The 22,534-nt window shown below is 34.2% G+C and overlaps 2 protein-coding genes across 2 annotated transcripts in view; one reads left to right on the top strand and one right to left on the bottom strand.

The window, feature by feature from the left end:
- The first annotated feature begins 292 nt into the window (after positions 1–292).
- On the top strand, positions 293–2,904 carry LOC149782865 (uncharacterized). The gene is made up of 4 exons (XM_089934399.1): positions 293–509; positions 750–1,021; positions 2,248–2,392; positions 2,773–2,904. Exons 1-3 carry the CDS (start codon positions 320–322, stop codon positions 2,365–2,367), a joined length of 582 nt encoding a protein of 193 aa, XP_089790525.1. The 5' UTR covers positions 293–319; the 3' UTR covers positions 2,368–2,392; positions 2,773–2,904.
- Positions 2,905–8,211: 5,307 nt separating this feature from the next.
- LOC149782866 (mitochondrial calcium uniporter regulator 1-like) overlaps positions 8,212–22,534 on the bottom strand; it is a 51,632-nt gene continuing 37,309 nt past the window's right edge. The window contains exons 6-7 of the mRNA XM_089934400.1: positions 21,514–21,628; positions 8,212–18,946 (exon numbers count right to left, since the gene is read on the bottom strand). Of these exons, the coding sequence (XP_089790526.1) occupies positions 18,891–18,946; positions 21,514–21,628 (171 nt within the window). The 3' untranslated portion in view covers positions 8,212–18,890. The remainder of the gene's footprint in view (positions 18,947–21,513; positions 21,629–22,534) is intronic.

A 22,534-nucleotide genomic window follows, 5' to 3' on the forward strand; every position in this document is an offset into this window, starting at 1 on the left:
CAAGATATATACGGAATAATTCATAGGTGGCTCGTTCGTTACAGGAATCTAAATTGTCAGGTGTGTTTTGGGTTCGCTTGCAAACACCGTTTGATAGACGGTATTAATAGATCCATTTATTTTGAATTATACATTGTCATATTAACACAAAGCTCTAAAAACATATGTGGTATATAGCATGAACAACTTATACAAAGAAACTATTCTAGCATACTGATGTATCAAGGGCTTGCTCGATAGAACTTTGACTTGTGAATTTGTTTAAACTTTGTTCTCAAAATTCCAGCCGTTTGTTATCCCACACTATTTTCGTCGCTGGATGCAGAAGTACATGAGACGCTGGTTTAGCCGAAATGGTCCTGGACGTTCGACTGACAACGATACCGAGGAGGCCAAAATTCAAAATGGAGATAAGCCAAAGAACCTTGAAACTGAAGAGCACGAGAAAGACAGAGCAAATGTGGAAAAAAAGTTTGAAAAGTCTGTTGCTTCCCTGCTTGACCCTTTCGGTAAGTATTTGATTTAAATCAATGCGCTGAATTCTAGCAGAATTGTTTCTAAAATATTGTAATTTTTGGTCAATAAAATATTCACTGTTAAAATAACTTAAGTACGAAAACTCAAGTGTAAAACTTGCAAACAGCTGTTATAATATACCCAGATTACATACTTCAGACAGCAACGAAATATCTAGAAACAAGTCATGCCGAGGATAAACAATGAATACATTATTGCATTCTCAATTCTAGATATAGACGATTCTATATACATAGATCGCAACGGAGATCACAGCATATGTGGTAAGGGCGATCATGGTAGCTGCTTAGCGCGCGGAAATCGTATCCAAGGCATGGAAGTTGGATGCACATGGAAACAGATGGTGGAAAACTATGAGGGTGAGGAACCATCAGACTCGGTGCTGGTATCATTTGTTTCTGGAGAGAAAGCGAAGGATAACGGTACCAAGTCCATAGAAACGGAGTTTGAGAAGCGACCATCTTTATCTTCGCCCATGATGTCGGTACGTTCTATTATTATAATTGCTTTGATTAATGTTTGTATTTTATACACCTGCGATAAGACGGAACGTTATTATGCTATGAATACGTATATCCATGTTACCAATATTAGTTTCCGCACATTAGCTTCAGTCGTCGACCATTTACAGGTACCATACTTTCTAGACGGCATGGCCTAGGGTAGAGAAGACTACTATCGGAATCGGTCTCGAAAGTTTGAAGGTCATAGTCAACGAAGACTAAAAATAGACACCTTTCCGCACAATTCTCCATCTATTGTTACCAAACTATGTGGAAATCTTCAATGGAGTAAAGAAGTCTATTGATTTATCGGGGTAAAAAGGTCAAGGTTACTGTCTGATACAATAAATACGGTTTCAGCATAGTAACTAGCGTTCTCATTCAGCAGCAATTACCAAACTTTGGGAGTGGCTTGAACTTGGGATATGGAAGAACCCTATCGATTTCAGGCTACGTAAAGACGAATGTTAAGGTCGTTCTGAGTTTTGAAACAAAAATGCTTTCCACTCAACTATTAGTGGGTTTAACATAATTTTTTCAGCACATGATAGGCTATACATGGCAACCATTATATTTGGTGGAGCAGGAACCCAGGAAAAAACTCCAGGCAGAACAAGCAAACCACGGGAAGCTACAGGCAAGATCTTGACGTACCCTCGTTAGCAGAGTCTCGAACACATGCGGGCATGGGTGAAATGTATGTGATCTGTAACGATGAATGCCTGATACCACTTAGCTACCTGGAGCCCTCACACAATAACATGATTCTCCATCACTAATTACCAAACGTTGGCATGCAATTAGTGTAAGGAAATACCCCTATTGTTCACTGTATCATTTACTGAATAAACTAAATTTGCCAGTGAAATACTGATCTTGCTCTGCTGGTATTTTTTTCTTTTTTTATTAGTCACTAACTTTGGATTCCATGTGCATACATTCCTTGCATACGTTTCTTTCCTTCTGTGAGATTTTGATTACTTCACATCGATCTAAATCGAGGGCATTTCAAATGACATTCAACCAAAAGAATTCTAACACAAAAAAAAACTATGAAACTACCTTAACTATTCCATCTTTTGGAGTGAATTCATGAAACTGAAGAACCAGGAATAATGGAAGTTGCTGCTAAAGAAAATGGTTTTATTTATAATAAAAACAGTGATTTTACTTTGCACATCAATAGTAGTGTCGTTTTTGTTTTAAGGTTTCCAAGCAGCCGGAACCAAGATCAACTTCCAGTTCCCAAGTTGGTAATACAGTGCTGAAGGTCAATTCAGCAATCAGCAGAGAAACGGAGGCCCCATCTTCTACCCCATCAGAATAAAATCGTCTTCTTCCACTGCATCCAGGTGAGTGTATGCATATCAGATAAATACATAATTTTGTTTTAATCTGAAGCTGTTAAAATAAGATGAAAACTGGTTTACATTTTATAGTTTAACGTGAGGATAATAATAAACGCTAAACATTTTCAAACTGAACGAATTGAGACCTGGTGCATACTGTTATTTTTATCACGGTACCTAAATAAACTTGCCTATTTACAACATTAAAAAATTTCTTCAAATGTTTCATAACTAGTGTTATTTATGTACATGAATGTTGCTTCCAATCTTTCTTGAAATTGACTTTCATTGGCTGACGTAACTCTAAAGCGTCAATATTAATATAGCACGAGAAAAATGCATTGTCTTTTAATTTTAGTATTTCATATTTTACGTCCCTTTAGATCCGAAATCAATGAAGCTCTGCAGCAGATGCAATCCATGAGGTTCGACAATGATGGCAGTTGGCTGTGTCTCTTTGGATGGAGACATAGCCACGTTCTGGAAGCCTTGAATTTACCTAGTGCAGCTTTTACACACTTGTGATAAACTCCAGATGGAAACCTGACCTAAATCACACAAGGATAACATTGAAAATATATAATTTTTAAACATGCAGCACATTAAATCTTGAAATTACGTGTAAATGTTTCAGTTGAAAAGTTTGTGGTATTTGTCTTTTTTTAAAAAAAAAATATTTTTCTTTACAGTATCAGTTATAACTGTACATGTTTTGGTAATACATCTGATAGATTAGCAGCCAGATTGTGCCCTCATGTAAGTAGGATCAAATATGTAAGGATTTTAAAACTTTCAGCATTTCTTTAGGTTTATTAAAATGTGCGACTGGATTACTTTGTGTTTTGCCCACACCTTGGGCCGATATATAAAGTAGCGGTGTAAAATGTAATGTAAGCCACCTGCAACTTGACCCCTGGGATATTTATTTATTAAGTTATGTGACATTTCTTATGTGTTAATGGGCAATATTTGGTTAAAAGTTGTGGCAACTGGTTTTTATTGTCGTTGAATGTATTGACCCTTTATGGGCAATTCATTAAGGTTTGTTCTAAGATCCTATCATGTACCTGTAATTTTATCGACCCTTTGGAAATTCATTAAGCTTTGGTCTAACATTCTATGTTCCAGTAATGTCAAATGTAGTACAATTTGATTCTTAAATGAAGCAAGTGACAAACATAAAAAGCGTCTTCTCACATTTTGATTTATAGCATTGATACATGAAATTATATTGCAATAGTTGAGACATTTGAAAGAATTATGGTCTTGAAACAATATGAGCATACATTGATATTTCCTGGGTAAGAGAACATATATTTGTGAAAATGAGTGAAGAAAACATACATCTGCAGAGTTGTGATCATTGTGATTCATTTGTCAAATTCACTTGATGTCAATAATGGTACTAAGTAAATAACGGTAAATAACAAGGAAAGAAGGATATCCATAAAACCTGCGTTAATTGTTCTGCTAATAAATAGTATTCTCTAAGCAATTTGGGTTATCAATCATGTAAATACTTGTGTAATGTTTTTAGGAAGTGCTTTGGATATTTCTTTTCTTCTCTTCTCTCTCTCTCTCTCTCGTATATTTTGTACAAGGAATGTACATTTTCTTTTGAACAGGATATGAAATGTCTTTGCTTTCATATTTAGCAAAAAAACTAATCGTACAAACAGATTGAAGGGTAGATATTTACATCCAAATCAAATTGCAATTCTTCGAGAATTTGAGGTTTTATTTGATTTTTAAATAGTTTTTAACTTACCTGGTCAATTGCTTCATTTGGGGGCTCAAGGTTGTTTAAAGGGCTTGCCTTTACCGATCATTACCATCTCACCTGTCCCTGTGGGGTCGAGTTTTGGTCTCGGCCAATGTGAAAATGTAAGAAAGCATGTTAGTTGCTTCCCGTGGGTCAGTGGTTCTTACCGAGGTTTTCCTAGGCTCTTCCTCCACCATTTATATTTGCTGCCATGTATAGCGTATCATGTGCTGAAAAATGACCTTAAACCCCAAACAAGAAGAATACAAACTGCTCGTTATCACTCTCAAATCGTTATTTTCATGTCCAATTGTAAGCACTTGGCATATCACAATCTAGGATGAGTTCGATAACAAGCATGATCCATCCATATTAATTAATACAGTCATGATGCAACTGATAGGCTGCGAGTGTTACCACTTTGGAGGTCATATTTATCAAACTTGGAATATATACTTAACAAACTTAAGTCTCGAACAAATTTGATAATGAGTGATCCACACATACTAATGAGGTGTTCTGACGCCTAATGTACTGAACTTCTAACCACTAGAAATACCATAGAATCTGACTAAATAAGAACATTCGATCAACACCTTGTATATGCACAGTGATAATGAGCAAGTTCGATGCATACTGATGAGGTGGTCTTGTATTTGATTGGCTAGACTGGCCACCATCTTGGCGACTATTTCTGATGAGATGGTTATCAGACTTAGTAAAATGGTTTATTTCAAGATATCCACTGAGTCTTATGACAAGATCAGTGCGTCCTAATGAAATTAGAAGTTAATAAACTTGTTTCAGTTTGTATGGAATGGTAATGTTTTTTTTATATATAAAATGTTTATTTCTTCTCTTAAAAGGAGAGCAAAGAAAGGAACGAAAGATACTGAGTATTGAGAATGTTTTTGAATTAGTTACACCAGATAACAAACTCAAAAATACACACGAGCTACACGAGATTTTAAAAAATAGAACTAGATGCATACATCTTAATAGAACAGCTTATAAAAACTATCAATATGCTTTCAGGATTAAAATGAATAATTCATCATTTATAACTCACCAAAAGTATGAAATAGAAATGTGATAATGTAATACCCAAAGTTGGTGAAATAACTGGTCATAAGATTACTTTCTGAAACTCATGAATCGTTACAATCTTGTGGCACTATTATTATAATGAGTGTTGAGCTTGGACAACAGAGGAAACATTTGATTAGACGTGTAGGTGTCAAGGACAATGTCCAATTGCAGGCTAGCACAAGCTATGTAACAGTCTTTAACTACAACTGTTGATTATATATTTTGCTCCAATAAGAACATATTTAAAAACCAAATGTAAGTTTCTAATTATTCCTGCAGTGAATCATTTCTAAACATTAGCACAATTTACAATTCTTACAGATTTTGAAAGCAAATCTCTCATCCTCATGCTAAAGACTTCATCAGCAAACTGATCTTCCTCTACTGATTATTAACATCACCCGAGGGAACAGTGAGCGATGTTAAGATTGTCCCAAATATGCGCCATCAATGTAATGGCCCCAGTATGTGTTCATTGTTGATTTGTGTGCATGGATGTAGATATTCTAGCCACCCCCAACCACCGCTAATACTAGGCTTGTTCTTGATCTAAGATTTTCAATCAGTAGCAAGATACAGTATGGCCTGGACAAACATTGTGGATGTATCGTTATACTTCAGAACTTGAACATGGTCTTCTATATTCATTAAATCTCGCGTTTGATGTCCTTTCCGTTTCCTAAAGATGTCCGTGATGGCAATGGCTTTCACCCCGTTCTTCACACTTTAATTGTGATAGATAAGTCCACATATATCTTCCATATCAGTTTTATCCTTTGGGTGAACTAGCACATGTCTTAGGGTCTGGCATGACTGAAAACAACATTAATTTTGTGTCGTTGAAAAATGCGCTTTACGGGATTGAGACGGCAGGTCCTGGCCCACTTGCTAATACTTTTATGGACTCGTTGAATGTACAAATTTAGATATAAAACTGTTACAAACCAACAAAGCAAAATGTACCTCGATTAGAACTCAAAATAGATGAAAAATGACTGAAAAATACTAATACATATTGACTCCAGAATCCACCATCTGTCTTTACTATGGAAAATAAGGCAGATATCTATATTGCGAATATAAATGACTTCAAATTAGATAAGTTTATTTTGTCTGATTTTTACATAGGGTGTGGTGGAATCTTGTCTGGCAGTGAAACCATAATATGGTAGTCCCAAGTTACACTTCATCACATCTTCAGAAGTGAATTTGTATAATGGCAGTCAGTTTGTATAGCATTACACTGTATAACAGAATGAAAACTATCGAATGCTGCGTGTTTACGTATATTGACGATACTTTACATTTTGCTGCTTACTTATTGAATGAAAACTACAACACATCAGGTATACAGCTATCACGGTAATGATCCTGTAAAACTTAGTTTGATTCTTCACGTTCAGTTCCAGGTACTGCATAAACGTGCTTAGTCTGTCTTAACAGATTTGACGACGATGTAGACTGTTAATTCATTGTTGTATAAGTAGGTACGAACAATGATTGACAACCTTCCTAAATTATTTCTAAATTGGTTTTTCTTTTACCCAGTTATTCATTTCCAAAATTCTGTATTCTTTTATCTCATCCAGAACAGCTAACGGATCAAAACATTTTGGTATGTCATCAATATTATGATACACAGGGTATATCTTTTCATTTAAAATTGACATTACTCATCTGAACTCAGCTCAGATGAGCAAAGACCTGAATAGGAAAGAACTGTTAGAATGCCATAGATGAGATAAAGAAGAAATGTACAAAATTCACTAAGTTAAGGCCACAACTGATTGATGATGAATCAAAGTTTTGAATACTGACTAGTTTATAAAATTTTCCGACTTAAAAATCGAAGATTTTACAAGTAGGTGGAATAAGGAATTTAATTAAAATAATAAATTAAAATTTATCTTCCTTGTGAATATTGAAATAGTTTGCACCATATAAATATCTAAGTTTAATAACAATAGAAAATAAGTTTAATTTTAATTAAATATTGAAAAAATTTATTTAAGTTCATCGGCAATGGAAAAAATTTAAGTTTTCTTTTGTGCAGGAAACCAGATAATAGTCTAATGCTCTACCATAAAGTGTTCTAAAAAATATAATCACAAGGATTCAATATATTAGAATTACTTTTCAACCTTTGTTTGAAACTGTTAAATCAAGATCACATTTAATGGGTTAAATATATTAATAAATTGGAAAATATAAGATTTCATACTCCTGAAGAAGTAAAGGAATCAAAGGGAATGGAATAGTACAAGAAAAAGAATATGCCTAAGGAGAGGAACAGGTAGATGATATAAATGAGGCAAATGAAAGAGATGCAGAAAGAAATATTTGCAACATGCAAGATAGAAGTGAAATCAGTGAAGGTTCACTTTAAACTTCCAGTCGGCCTCTGCAAATATACTCTTGCAAGTGGCCAGGAGTAAATACAAATACTGACTTTTTCTAACTCAACTCTCAGTAAATTTTTGTTTTTTTTAATATATTAAATGTTCACTCTGCCAATGTAAATATTCAGTTTGGCTAAAAGTTGTGCTAATGTGGATGTTTTAATAAAACCAATGCGAATTATGTTAACACTGATAAATTAAAACTATTAACGAGTAGCACTTTCATAGATTTACATGACTATTAATGAGTAGCACTTTCATAAATTTACATGACTGAAGGAAAAAAATGCCCTTTCAAAACAGCTGCCAAGTTTATTTCATATGATCAAATCAAACCACTCAATTTGATCATGTTGGTCAGTCACTGAAATACAGTATAAACGAGTACTCATGGCTTGAAAAGGTGCACAGTGAAATTTGAAAATATAAACAAATTTGAAAATTATTTGAATATATTCATGTGCATGCAGTTGTTGAATACATTAAACCTGTTGCAGTTATAGAAAAGGAAATGGATCAGCACGATGTGTTGATAGTTTTTGTAGGATGCTAAAAATAATGAACAATATCACTATATAAGCATTAAATTTATCTAGATTTGTATTTACACACAAAGACTAAAAGTACATATGCATGAAGTGTTGCTGTTACTTCAAGATATATGAAAACCTACAGGTAAAATCAAACAGTTGACATTAGACCTGAGGAAGATTCTGTTGTTAAATTTAAAATGATCATCAGCTTAGTTTCATGTTGTTTGTGGTGAATTTTAACGTATACTGTTAGAAATGACAAAGAATCTACATTGCTAATAATAGTTGAAATAAAAAAAACTCGTATGAATCATCTTAAAAGTTCAAGGATAGTTGCAATGAAGCTGGAATGACAAACAACAAACACATTCCAATAGCAACTGCATGTACTTAAGAGGCAGATCAGAAAGAATGCTTACTATATTGTATTACTGATTGTATTCAGGTATTTTATAACTGTTAAAGAGGACTGCAAAGCTTGTGGATGAAAAATTGAGATACGATACTGTGAAACCTATTACCCGCCCTGAAGAACATAACATGTATTTAGAAATAAGACATTGGAAAACCAACGATAAAGCATGTGAAACCTATGACCTGAGAGTCTCCAACTTGGGTTTATAACTTATCATACCGTATGGCTTTTATAATTGCTATCTGACCCTTGCCTTGGAGGAAGTTGCACAAGCATGTCTATAATCATCACTGATGAAGACAAAATGCATTTCAATTTCACTATCAGTTGTCATATTTGTGATAAGATTTCGAGAAACATAGCTTGTTATCATGACCAATTAAGAAGGTAATGTAGATGGCCTGCAGATAACTAGTGCAATTTAAATTTCAAACTATGCCTGAAGCGATGTATCAAAACTAAATTATTTAGCAATTAATTATTTACACCAGGACAATAATTTCCTCAATAAGAATTTTAAATTTCAAACTATGACTAAAATACAATACATTAGATCAAAACCAGATTATTTATCAATGAATCACTTTTACAAGCAAGTAAAAATTTCCTTGATATGAAACTGAATAAAAATGACTCAGCTGCAAGAACATCCTTTATACCAGCATAAACATAGACATGTAGCCATACACATTCCTTTCAATGTACTATCAGTATAGGACAATTTGTTGAACTTATATTTTATATGACTACTCAAGCTTTATAAAATAATATTTTGTCAATAAATCATTCAGACTGGCTTATAACTACGTGATAGATCATTCACTGCTTAATTGTTTTAGCAATATTTATTGCTACCACTCCACTATACGTTTATAACTTTCCTTAGAAAACAGCTGAGTTAGATTTACAATAACATGGTGATATCTCTATAAATGTATATAATATAAAAAACTGGTAGTAAGAGAGAGGGGTGTTTGGAGGAGACCCTCGTTTGGAAATTATACTTTTTCCAGAATGTTTGGCATGTTTTTTTTATATACTACAAATTAATTTTATTATAATTGATTAAAAAATATCTGGATACAATTTGTTTGAAACTTTAGGATGAAGACATGCGTCTGGAAAATCCACAAAATTCATTCCAAATGCTGGAAATTATAACAAATGACTTCACTGTGTGATGTGTATATTTAATTTGTTTTGTGCTTGACCTTTGTCCATGATTAAGGGTATAGTTTTGGCCTATCTGACTTTTGTCGTTTTTCTAAAAAGATGTTAGTTATAGCCGAGTTCAGGACCTAGCCTTATTTACTAACTTAGAATGTAAAGGACACAAACTGGTTTACAATTTGATGGAATTTTTTTTTTTTAAAATGACCCACATTCTGGGCAGTCTAACGTGTCTTAGCTCGAGTAAATGTAGTGCATATATATATATATATATATATATGACAAAGTAGACAATAAAACAATTATTCATTCCTGTTTTAAATTCAATCTGTAGAATCATTTACTGTTGTCTACAGATATAATTTGAGAGGAAACTTAATTATCAACTGGAATTACAGAGTGCCCATTTGCTTTTTGGACTAAAACTCTGTCTATTGTGAATTCATTCAAAGGCATTCTGGATTATATCATTATGATACATCAAGACTATTGGTACATGAGCACCTTTAATACTGGAATTAATTCAGAACATTCTTTACTTTTGTACTTGTGATACAAAATTAAGGATTACTTGGTATTTAGGTCACATTACTGAAAGTTCCTCTTAAATTTTTATGTTGTGACTTTGAGAAACCTATTTGTTAATGTTAGGGGCCAACCATTTAGTATGTATGCATGGAGGGTGAAGGGGTAACCCACATGCATATGCTTGCATATGGGGGGGGGGGTCTACTGATAATGTACATATGCAGAAGAAACGGGTGTGTGAAAACTCGATAATAATTTGTCTAATACGTAATGTGTTTGACTGCATTTGAATTTTAGCAGACACTAGACAAACCTTTTAAAGTTATGCAGTTTATTTCTTTGATGCAGCCAGACATTCAACGTCAGTGAACTGTTTTAATAAACACGTTAATATCATTAATCCTTGATTGTTTCTGCGTGGATTAAATATAGGCTGTTCGACAGAATTCAGGATGGGGTGGGGGTGGGTGCATCAAGTATACATATGCATGTGTACAGGGTGGGAGAAGGGTCAAGCTTTGCCAGATTTGTACTAAATGGATGGCCCCTTACTAAACTTGTTGGTTTTGCCTCTTTCTGCTACTTGGTTTAAGACCATAAAGTCATAACAGAAAATTGAGGATCCCTCTGGGATCTGAATTCCTTCAAAATATTTCTGATATAAAATTTATCTTTAAAATTAAAATTGATTTTATGGGAATTTTCATTGTCCTGGATAAGGATTTGAATTTGGTTGCTGTTGTTGTTGTTGAGCGGTTTAACGCCATTTTTCATAACACGATAGGTTATGCATGGCAGCCAGTATTAATGGTGGAGGAAGAACCCGGGAAACCCCCTGGAAGAACCACCAACCCATGAAAAGCTACAGGTAAGCTCTCTCACATACCCACATTGGCCGAATCCTAGACTTGAACTGGCGCAGACAGAGGTGAGATGGCAGTGATCCATAATGGAGAGCGCTTTAGACCACTCAGCCAATCGGGGCCCCTTTTGAATTTGGTAGATTTGAGAAATCTTTAGCGGAACCAGCAAGCATTCACAATGTCATCAAATAAAATATATCATGATGTTGAAGTTGTAGATTCTACACCTGTGAAACAGCATCCTTTTGGGATGAATCCTTTCATGCATAAATGTTTTAAAAAAGTGATTCAATATAAAGTGATGACGTTAGGTATGAAAAATTCTCCATCAACATTCCTGTGTTTAATGAACATGATAACATCTGGTCTAGATAAATGTGATGCACACATTGATGACATCTTCATCTACAATAATACCTGGACAGATCACTTGGAAACCATTCAGAAATTCTTTGATCAGCAGCTCAATGAAGCAAATCTGACAAGTTAGGTAAAAGTGAAGTCTGCTGTGATTGTGTCACAAGTTAAAGTGAAACCTGTAGAAGTTAAGGTCTAGGCTATCTCTGAACACCCAGTGTCTGATGGTAAAAAGTAACTGATGCAATTTTGGGTATGGCTGAATATTAACTGATATTTTGCTCAGATTTTTCCATAATTGCTAAATCCCTGACCAATTTGTTGAGTAAGAAATTTAGGTTTCGTTTATCTGACAAATAATAATAATAATAATAACAATAATAATAATAATAATAATAATGAGGACTTTGTATAGAGCCTAATCTTTAGAAGCTCTAAGCGCTTTACAACATTAGACAACAGCTATAAGATAAAAAAACATATATAAGGATATGATTACAAACACAAACACCATGAAATTAGAAAACAGAGAAAAAAAACATGCTGTGAATATTTAAGGTAGGAAACATTATTAGGTCTTTAAGTTTGTTCTTGCAGTCGAAATAAGTGTTTTGAGAGCACTCTTGAATGGGATCACCGTGTCTTTGTGTCTAAGTTCAGTGGGCAATTCATTCCACGTTACTGGGCCCTGGTATGCAAAAGAACACTGTCCATATGACTTTGTTTTCATAGTGGGAATAATGAGTATACGATTGTCAGAAGAGGAACGTAAATATCTTGCTGGTGTGTACACATGGGTGAGGTTGGATAGGCATGTTGGACTAGAGTCTGTCAGTGAAACGTAGCACAGAGAACAAATTTTGTGTTTGATTCTGGATCGAATGGATAGCCAGTGTAGGGTACAGAGCAGTGGGGAGGTGTCCTCTGATCATGGTACTCTAAGTATGATCCAGGCAGCTGTGTTTTGAACTTTTTGAAGTTTCTGGAGTAAATATTGAGATGAACCAGACAGAATTGAGTTACAATATTCCAGTCTTGAAAGTACTAATGAATACACAAGTGTTTTAGTGGCATCAACTGAAAGATATTTGTGAATGGAGCTGATGCATCTCAGCTCAAGATATGCAGCCTTTCATATGTTCATGACATGTTGGTGCAATGTGAGAGTACTGTCCAGAGTAACACCTAGGTTTCGTACTGGTTGTGTGAATTTAATGTTGGTATTGCTGATATTTGTTTGAGGTAAAGGATGTGAATGAGAAAGTCTTTGTGTTGTAATCAGAATGGCCTCAGATTTATCATCATTCATCTGCAGCTTGTTACATGTCATCCAGGATTTCACATCAGAAATGCACATCTCTACACATTGGATAGTAGTACCAACTTCAGTTGGGTGGCTAGATTTGTATATTTGGGTGTCATCAGTGTACAACTGGTGAGACACTGGATGGTGATCTACGACACTTGAGAGCGGCTGAGTGTATAGGATGAAGTGAACAGGTCTGAGAACAGACCCCTGTGGAACACCACAACATAGATCAACTGGGCTGGAGTATATTCCATTTGCAGATACAATTTGTGTCCTGTTGACCAAGTAGGACTTGAACCACAGTAAGGCTGTATCATGAATGCCAAATACATGCTGGAGATGGTGAAGTAATATATCATGGTCTATTGTGTCAAATGCTGCAGACAAATCAAGGAGGGTGAGGACTGTAATCTTTCTGCTATCCAAAGCAGAGAGAATGTCATTAACTACTTTTAGAAGAGTTGTTTCAGTACTGTGGCAAGGGTGATATGCAGATTGTACATTGCTAAAAAGACTTTGAATTCAGATGAGATACAAGCTGGGATTGAACAACCTTGTCTAAGATTTTTTTATATGAATGGGAGATTAGAAAGTGGGCAGTAGTTCTTTAAATCATTATGGTCTAGTGTTGGTTTGTTCAGCAGAGGCTTTACAATGGCAGTTTTGAAAAATGATGGAATTCCCCAGATGAGAGAGAGGTAATAACATCAGTTAGTGAAGGCAATACTGGATCTAAGCACTCAAGTAGTAGTGATGTTGGAATTGGATCAAGTTCACATGACTTTGGTGCTCTCTTCATCAGGACTGTATGTACAAAATCCATAGAGACAGGTTCAAATGCTGCTAATAGCTGCTGCTCAAATTCTGTATCCCAACTGAATGGTGATGACGAGTCAACTGAAATTGTGGTGTCAAGCTTATCTCTAATGGTTTGTACATTGTCACGGAAGAAATTTGCAAACATGTCTGGAAGGTTGACTGGAGAGAAGGTAGTTGGAAGTGGTGTAGATTTGTTCCTTGACATTAGCTTGTTAGTAATCTCGAAGAGCTCTTTGCAGCTGTAATTTTCCATGATCTTAGTAGTGTAGTGGACTGATTTCGCTGCATGGACTATATCTGTTGCATTCTTCTTAGCGGCTTCATATATTTGCTTATGAATAGTGAGTCTGGTGGAAAACCAAAGCCTTTCAGCTTTACGGCGGTCTCTTTTAGCATTGCGAAGCTTGTCCCTAACACTGCTATACCATGGAGAACACTTCTGAATTGATACTCTGCACTTGGTAGCTGGGGCATGTTTGTCGAGCAATGAATGCAGGCAGTTATCGAGTTGTTCTGCTGTAGGAGGTAAGCAAGTTATTAGGTTTTCTTGGATGTCTTGCATTAGTTTGGTTCTATTTATCATACAGAGGTTTCTCTTAGTAGCAGATGAATGTGGAGGGTTAGGGACTGATACATCAAGATGGCATATAATGCAGAGGTGATCTGATGCAAGTTCATGGGATACCAGGGAGGACTGTATAATGTAATCATCAGGTCTATGAAGAATCCAGTCTAAAATGTATCCATGTTTATGGGTGGGTTGGTTAACCGCCTGTTTGAGGTTGAAAACATTAATATGATGTGTGTGGGTTTCCAGGACAGTCAAAGTGAAAGTTGAAATCTCCAAGAATAATCAGGTTGCCACCTATCAAATTTCCATGTGTGAGAAGGCTTTTGATAACTTAAAGTCATATTTAAGAGTACACCAGTTTTTTCAGCTCCAAAATTCAGTTAATTATTTAAATTGGCTGTTGATGTAAGTGATGTAGTACTGGGGGAGTACTGATTCAAGAGGATAGAAAATGGCATAGATCATCCAGTGTGTTATTTTTCTAAAAAACTAAACAAGCACCAGAGAAATGATTCCACAATTAAGAACAGTTTTCTTTAATAATGGCTTTGCAACACTTAGCTGATACTAATTCAGCTCATTCTCTGTTTTTTTTATTATGTGATCACAACCTCTTATTTTCAATAACAAAATGAAAATAAAAAATCCAAGATTGTTGCGATGAAGTTTGATATTATAGGAACACAACATTGATATTAGGCACATCAAGAGAAAAAGAATGCAATTGCATAAGCACTGCCACTTGCAGCATGCTGCTTTTTGTGACATTCATAAGACATCATCCTATGTAATTTTAATTATTATAGTATCATATGTATATGAGACTAATATGTAAACAAAAGCTGTATTTTACGAATCTTCATTTTTCTTTATGAGGGCAGGTATTATGTATATCATGATGTGTGCTTGACCTTTGTGCGTGAGTGAAGACAGAGTTTTGGTCTACCTGACTTTTGGCCTTTTTTTAAAAGATATTTAGTTCAATTTGAGTTTCAAGGCCTAACTTTATTTATGAACGTAGGATGTATTGGAAGCAAACCTGCTTACAATTTTATGGAATTTTCCTTTTAAAATGACCCACATCCTGGACATTTTATTGTACCTTAGGTCAAGTGAAATTAGTATATATAGGACAAGGAAAAGAATTATTCATTCCTGCTTTAAGTTCAGTCAGAGGAATCATTTACTGATGTTTTCAGATATAATTTGAGATGAATCATTTAAATTATTAATTAGAAATACAAAGTGCTCAGTGACTTTTTGGACTAAAACAATACTTTGGGTTAATTGTGAACTCATTCATAGATATTCTGGATTATATCATTCTGATACATAAAGACTAGTAGTACATCAGCACATTCAATATTGGGATTTATTCGGAAAATTCTATACTTTTTGAATTGTGATAGAATATTTAGGATTATTTGGGATTAATTCACAATACTGGAAGAGTCTTTTGATTTTTCACAATGTATTCTGGGGAAATAAATTGTTTGTTGAATTTTACTAAACTTGTTACTATAATAATAATAACAATAATGACCTTATTTAAAGAGGGTGACACAATTAGCTAAGAACTAATCTACCTTGAGGCCCTCATACAAAGGAATTATTTTTTTTTAGCTGCATCTCTGAAGCCACTGGATATATTGGGTTTGGAAGAATGAAACAGAGTGGTCATTTCTAATCTCAACTGGAATACTATTCCAGGGCAGAGTTCCAGAGTATTGGAAACTTTTTTTAAATAACACCTTATTTGGTTTGGGAATTTTATACTGTTTGGTAGACATGGATCACAGGTGGGGAGTATTACCAGATAGCCTATACTGGAACAGTGATTGTAAATATTCTATTATGAGATATCCTGTACATTAATTTGGCTTTTCTCAAACAGATTCGGTCTTTAATAGGTAATATTTTTAACCTACCAGCTAAATTTTCCTTGCTTTCTTTCTGGATTGATATTAGCCCAAATGCTCTTTTTTGAAGATGTGCCAGCTTTGCTATGTTTTTATCAATTTGAATTACCTCATATTGTATTACAGTAGTCTAAATAGGGTTGTATGTAACTGTTATAAAATAGTTTTCTGTGCCTTTCAGGAAGACAATGTCTTATCCTACTGAGAAGCCATAAACTTGAATCGACTTTTTTTTACTGATATGTTTGATAGGTACAGTCCATGATAGGTTATTATCTACCAGAACACCAAGTAGTCTATCATGACAGACCATTTACAAATTTTTATCCTTCCATGTCATAGTTCACCACTATCAAGATTTGTCTTTCTTTGCTGTGTTGAGATAAGTAATATTTTAGTTTTACCAGTATTCACCACCATGCCATTGCATGTGCACCAGTTTTCGTTTGTTTAGGGCATTCTGTAAAGAAATTTCAAGTTCAAGCTTTGTGTTTTGGATGTCTGACAAAGTTGTGTCATCTGCATAGAGATCTGTAGATGATATTGAGTCTCTTATTAGTAAAAGTGGTAGGTCATTAATAAATGAAATGAATAGTAGTGGACCTAGAATTGAGCCTTGTGGTACTCCATATCTAACTGTTACAGGTTCAGACAGAACATCATTTATGTAAACATGAACTTGTGCTTTTCACCCATCGATTCATGCATCACACTTTATTTTTTAAGCAAGATGGCTAAAAAAACATTGAGCCAAACCAGACCAAATCTGACATTCAGATATCTTGCATGGATCCCAATACAAGATTTAGGTTTTGGTTATTGTAGCCTTATTTTTCTTTGTATTTCCTTCACATTTTTAATTGTTGTGACTGAAATAAACCCTGTAAGCACAATTTAGCAAAATTATCTCAAGGTAGTCAAATTAACTTCTGTATGCTTATTTCTATTAATATATTGACAGCCTGATTATATTTTCATCTGACTGTAGAAACTTTTCCATTTTAGTTCAAATACTGATTTTGAAAAAAACGTTTTTGCAAAAATAATTGCATGTACATGTATATGGGCTAAACAAAAATTTCAAGTTTGAGAGAAACAATCTACCCTATTGATGACTGTTATGATTGTAACATATTCTAATTCAAAGTGATTACAATGAATATCTGTCTGTTAACCTTATTTCAATTCTTCTTGCTATCCTTTTATTTCTTCCTCAATCAGCCAAACACTGTTATATCTTATTGATAAGCATCAATGTTTAAATTTTACAAACAGCTGTACTAAGGTACCATATATACTTGCTTACAAGTTGAAACCAAATGTAAACAGCACAGACCCAGATATGTTATCACATTATGCACCAGCAGATCTTGGTCTATACAGTTTGCTAGGAGTAATCAGTACAACAGAGACCTCCACCTAATGGTGCATTATGTGTCAGATGGCAGATCATGGTCTATACAGTTTGCTAGGAGTAATCAGTACAACAGAGACCTTCACCTAATGGTGCATTATGTGTCAGATGGCAGATCATGGTCTATACAGTTTGCTAGGAGTAATCAGTACAACAGAGACCTCCACCTAATGGTGCATTATGTGTCAGATGGCAGATCATGGTCTATACAGTTTGCTAGGAGTAATCAGTACAACAGAGACCTCCACCTAATGGTGCATTATGTGTCAGATGGCAGATCATGGTCTATACAGTTTGCTAGGAGTAATCAGTACAACAGAGACCTCGACCTAACGGTGCATTGTGTCAGATGGCCCAATCAAGGTTTATGTTCTTTGTAGTTGGACTCGACTTGTGAGTATACACAGTACTTCAATGATCCATAAATGCACACAAAAAAGCAAATATGATCTAAATATTATAATAAAATAAGTAAAATATTATCCAGATCTTATAACATATGGACAGTATTTTGTCCCTAATTTACATCAGATTTTCTTGAAATTATTTGAATAAAAAAATAAGCAGTCTGATATTTTTAAAAAGAATACAAAAGAATATATTGTAGAAAATGTCACTATTTGTGTTCTTTATTTACATATAAATAAAACTGAAAAAATTCCTGACAAAGACACATTGAGGATATGAAAAAACTGGGCCCCAATTCACATAATTTGGCTCAAAATCTTACTGAAAAATAGTCTGACCATTTCCAGTAAGATTTTTTTGTCTGGGTTAGATACATTACCGTATCACTGACCACAATCTACCATCAAATAACGTGCCAGTAAATCAGGATCCATATTGTTTGTTTTAATAATTACTCCTAACAAACTGCATAGATCCAGATCTGCCAGTGCATTATACAATGGCAGACCTGGGTCTGTGCAGTTTACAGCTAGATTTGACAAATAAACATATTATATACTGTACACAATATGTTGAGCAAAGTTTTATGATTGAGGGTCCTGGTAACATAAAACACAATAAAACAAGTGTTATTACAACCCAATGTTTCACCTGCATGCATTGACTTATCTACCATATCTGACTTTGTCGATGACATTAGTGTCACCATTATCACCACCAGAAAAGTTACATCTTTGTTTCACCATGCTAATGCAAGAAAAGTGAAAATGGAGTTAATATTTCTCCCAGGATAATTCTTGTTGAAGTCAATTTATTATCTAGAATTAAAATGATGCATATCTTATATATCTGAAGTATCGAAAGTTATACATTATACTTTAAAATGATGAAACAATCACTCACATTTATGACTAAAATAATCAAAAATAATGCCTAATTAATCTGCTAAGACCACAATCGTAGAAAGCCCAGACACAGCGTAAAGCATGTCAATACAGTACCTGAAAGTAAAAATAAAAAGCATTCAGTTTATTTTCAGTCTTGGGAGTGAAAAAAAGATTGCAGCTTGCTGTGAAAAATATTCCCACTCCCATTCCCATTCAAGGATCCTGGCTTTTAAATTTGACCATGGAATCATTCAGGATAGTCCAAATGGATAAGAGCTGTATTCTTTACCTTTGTATAGTGTTCCTCTAACTGTAAAAGGTGTAGACTGAGAGCTTCATTTGCATTATGTGACAATAGATCTCAGTCTATGCTGTTCTGTTTGAGATTTGATGCAAACTTCATGGACGCTGATCTACCTCTGCAGTATGCTGTGGCAGATCTCAGTCAACAATGTCTATTTCATGTGAACGTACTCAATTCGACACATGACGTTCAATAAATGTAATTGTGTCCCTTTATTCAAAAGAATCTGAATATTCCTTTTATTCTTCTGTACTGATTATTAACACTTTTGAAGAGGCTCATTTTTTTCTTTCATCTTCAATATGTGTCACTTGCTGGATGCCAAATTTTAAAAATTTCTATAATCAAGTTTGATCATGCAGAAGCTTTACATGAAAAAATATGGGCAGATTAAAGCATGAGGCAGTACCGTAAAGTTAGTCTGTTTCCCTAAATAACTCACCTAAATCTACTATAAAACCCTGATCCAAATCAAACAAGAATGATCAAATTATCCAGAGTTTACTGAAACAAGCATATTTCTGTAGTTTTTGCTTTTATTCCTAAGTCCGTATTTTAAAGATCATTTTCATAAGACTTACAGAAAAATCATAAGGGTTGGCAGGTCTGTAAACATATCTTTCTAAAATGGCTTACCTACTATCATTCAGTTCTTAAAAGTTTACCTTAAACGTTAGATTTTGTTATAGTGCAATGATTTCAGATTAGCCTACTGTTGACCCTAATCATTGTCAGTGCATGCATCAAGTATTATTTTAAATGACTTAGCCCTTGGGAAATTTTTTCATCCATAAGCCTACTACAGTATTTGCTAACTGTAAATAATCTAGTCCTGAGTGTATTAGAAATTTTGAAGTGAATATATATTTCTAAGTTTGAAGTGAATTTCAGTTTTATGGTTTGTTTTGTGTTATAGTGTAAAACTGAAAATTTGGGTTGAAATTTGTTTTAGTTTTTGAAGTAGATGGATTTCTCTTTCCTAAAATATAAATGATAATATCAAAGAAGGAAAAATTCAAGACTCCAAATAAATTTTTGTGTTTTGGGGATCTGGTATATCAAGGGCTCACTATGAGGGGTTTCAATGTATATTTAACACCAACAGAGTGCAAAACCTAGGAAAAATGCATGAAAGTATGATGACAGAATGATATACATGCACATTTACCACATGTCAGTATTGCCTGTCTGGTTTCTAAGCAACCCACTGAGAATAAAGGAACTACCATATGCACTCACTTATAAGATGAATCAAACTGCAAACTGCACAGACCCAGATCTGCCATCACATAATGCACCAGTAGATCTGGATCTGTGCAGTTTGTTAAGAGTAATGTGTAGAACAAATGAAACTGACCATGATCTGCAAGTGTATTATTCCTCAACAGATCAGGATCTTTGTTGTTTGCAGTTTGACTTGATTTATGAGTGAGTATATGGCAGTTGCACACACAGGAATTATCCTATATACAATACTCATTACAACATTGCATAGAAGCCACTGAGTATAACACCTTACAGATAGTGAGACCACCTTATAATGAAGTACAATACAGTTAATCGAATAGGCTCCAAAACCACATTTGTCATTTAACAAAACGTTATAATGAAGGGATTTATAGTGAGGGAGTGCTGTATATTTAACAGTCATAGCATGTTAAATTCAACTCAGTAATGTCTGCCAAGTTTATAGGCAATACATTACAAGCTGTAAAACTAGTTGCAAACACAAGAATGATACCTCCGTATTAACATTTAACACTAAATAGGGGCAGATCTTTGGATAATTATATCAGCAGATGACAACATAATGATAAGCATATGTTGACCTCATGTCAATGTCTGCCACATTTCAGGACAGTTCATCAAAAATTCATCAAAAAAAAGGAAAAGAAAAAAAAAGGACATAACTCTAGAAAAAGACATTTGGGCCTGAAGACAAAATGATGGTATTGATAGTTTAGTCTTTTATTAATGAATGACATATGCTTCAAAAGTTTTTTTTTATCTGAATTTTTTCTCCACAGTTAAGCAATATAATTAGCAAAAATTTTTGTTGTTAGTTTAAGGATTATTTGAGCAGTGAGTTAATGAATAGTAAAGGTCTATTCTCTCGATTTTTGACAATCACTTTTCAATTTCTGATGTAAGGCAAGCCATTCCTCCACTATTTGAAAACAATATTAGTCTGTCTTATCACTGGAAAACAAAAAATGTGTCTGAAACAGTAGTGCTTAAAAACAAATTGTTTTAAAAAAATGTCTGACAAAATTTCAAAGCATGAAAACACTAATTTTGACAAAAACTTTTGTGTCCCCCCCAAAAAATGTCAAAAAGCAAAGAGTAGATATGTTAATTAACTGACTCATTTACATACCAGCTGCATATTTCTGGACATCATTTCTGTATTGCTCATAAGTAGTTCGTAAGTTGGCTATTTCTGTATCTATTTTGTTGCTAAGTTTCTGTAGATCCCTTTCATTATGAGCATGCTGAAAAAAAGAATTCTGACACTAAACAAAAAATCGTCAGTACTCACAAGGACTAGAATCTTGGCTGTTTATGTTTAGCAGCAGCCAACTAATCACACTGTTAGCTTCATGAGATGTTACTTAGATAAAGCATAAGAGCGGGAGAAAAGTGCTAAAACTGAACATTTGGCTTAGTGCCCCCCCCCCCCAGAGATGCATAAAACAATGCAAGATTTGTTTTTATTGATTGTTGGCAGATGCATTTAAATGATTATATAACCTTTAAAACACTTAAATACAAGTCAAATGTTTATGCAATTTTTCCCCCCTAGATTATAGGTTTAAGAGTTTTACCAAGGCTGCAATGATAAAGAGACATATATTCCTAACTTTTCATTAACAACAATAAAAACACTGTTTGTTGAAGAACCATCACTGGATTTGTCATGAGTAAGTCATGATAGGTTTAATATTAGCAACAACAGCTGCATGAATAATATACTCTTCTGTAATGTTACTATATTAACTGGTCCCTGTGATTAATAATTTTAAAATCCAAATCAGCTCCTTGATATGACTGCTTGTCCTAACAAAGTGCTCAATGCATATGTTATTTAACGCCTCAATGCATATGTTATTTAAGTCCTCAATGCATGTTATTTAAGTTCTTAATGACTATTTTATGTAACTCCTCTAAATGTTACTTATGTCATCAGTGCATGTTTTTTAAGCCATCAATACATGTTAAAGTCCTCACTGCATTTTATTTAAGTCCTCAATCCATGTTATTTAAGTCCTCAATCCATGTTATTTAACTCCTCAATCCATGTTATTTAAGTCCTCAATCCATGTTATTTAAGTCCTCAATCCATGTTATTTAAGTCCTCAATCCATGTTATTTAACTCCTCAATCCATGTTATTTAAGT

Source organism: Sinohyriopsis cumingii, chromosome 15 (genome assembly GCF_028554795.1).
Source record: "Sinohyriopsis cumingii isolate HCF-2022 chromosome 15, ASM2855479v2, whole genome shotgun sequence".
NCBI classification, from domain to species: domain Eukaryota; kingdom Metazoa; phylum Mollusca; class Bivalvia; order Unionida; family Unionidae; genus Sinohyriopsis; species Sinohyriopsis cumingii.

Bases quoted from the DNA above. Each gene is read 5' to 3' on its own strand.
- LOC149782865 (XM_089934399.1), top strand. From the start codon at position 320: ATGCAGAAGTACATGAGACGCTGGTTTAGCCGAAATGGTCCTGGACGT. The intron at 510-749 runs GTAAGTATTTGA...TCTCAATTCTAG, and splicing joins TTCCCTGCTTGACCCTTTCG to ATATAGACGATTCTATATAC. The intron at 1,022-2,247 runs GTACGTTCTATT...TTTTGTTTTAAG, and splicing joins TATCTTCGCCCATGATGTCG to GTTTCCAAGCAGCCGGAACC.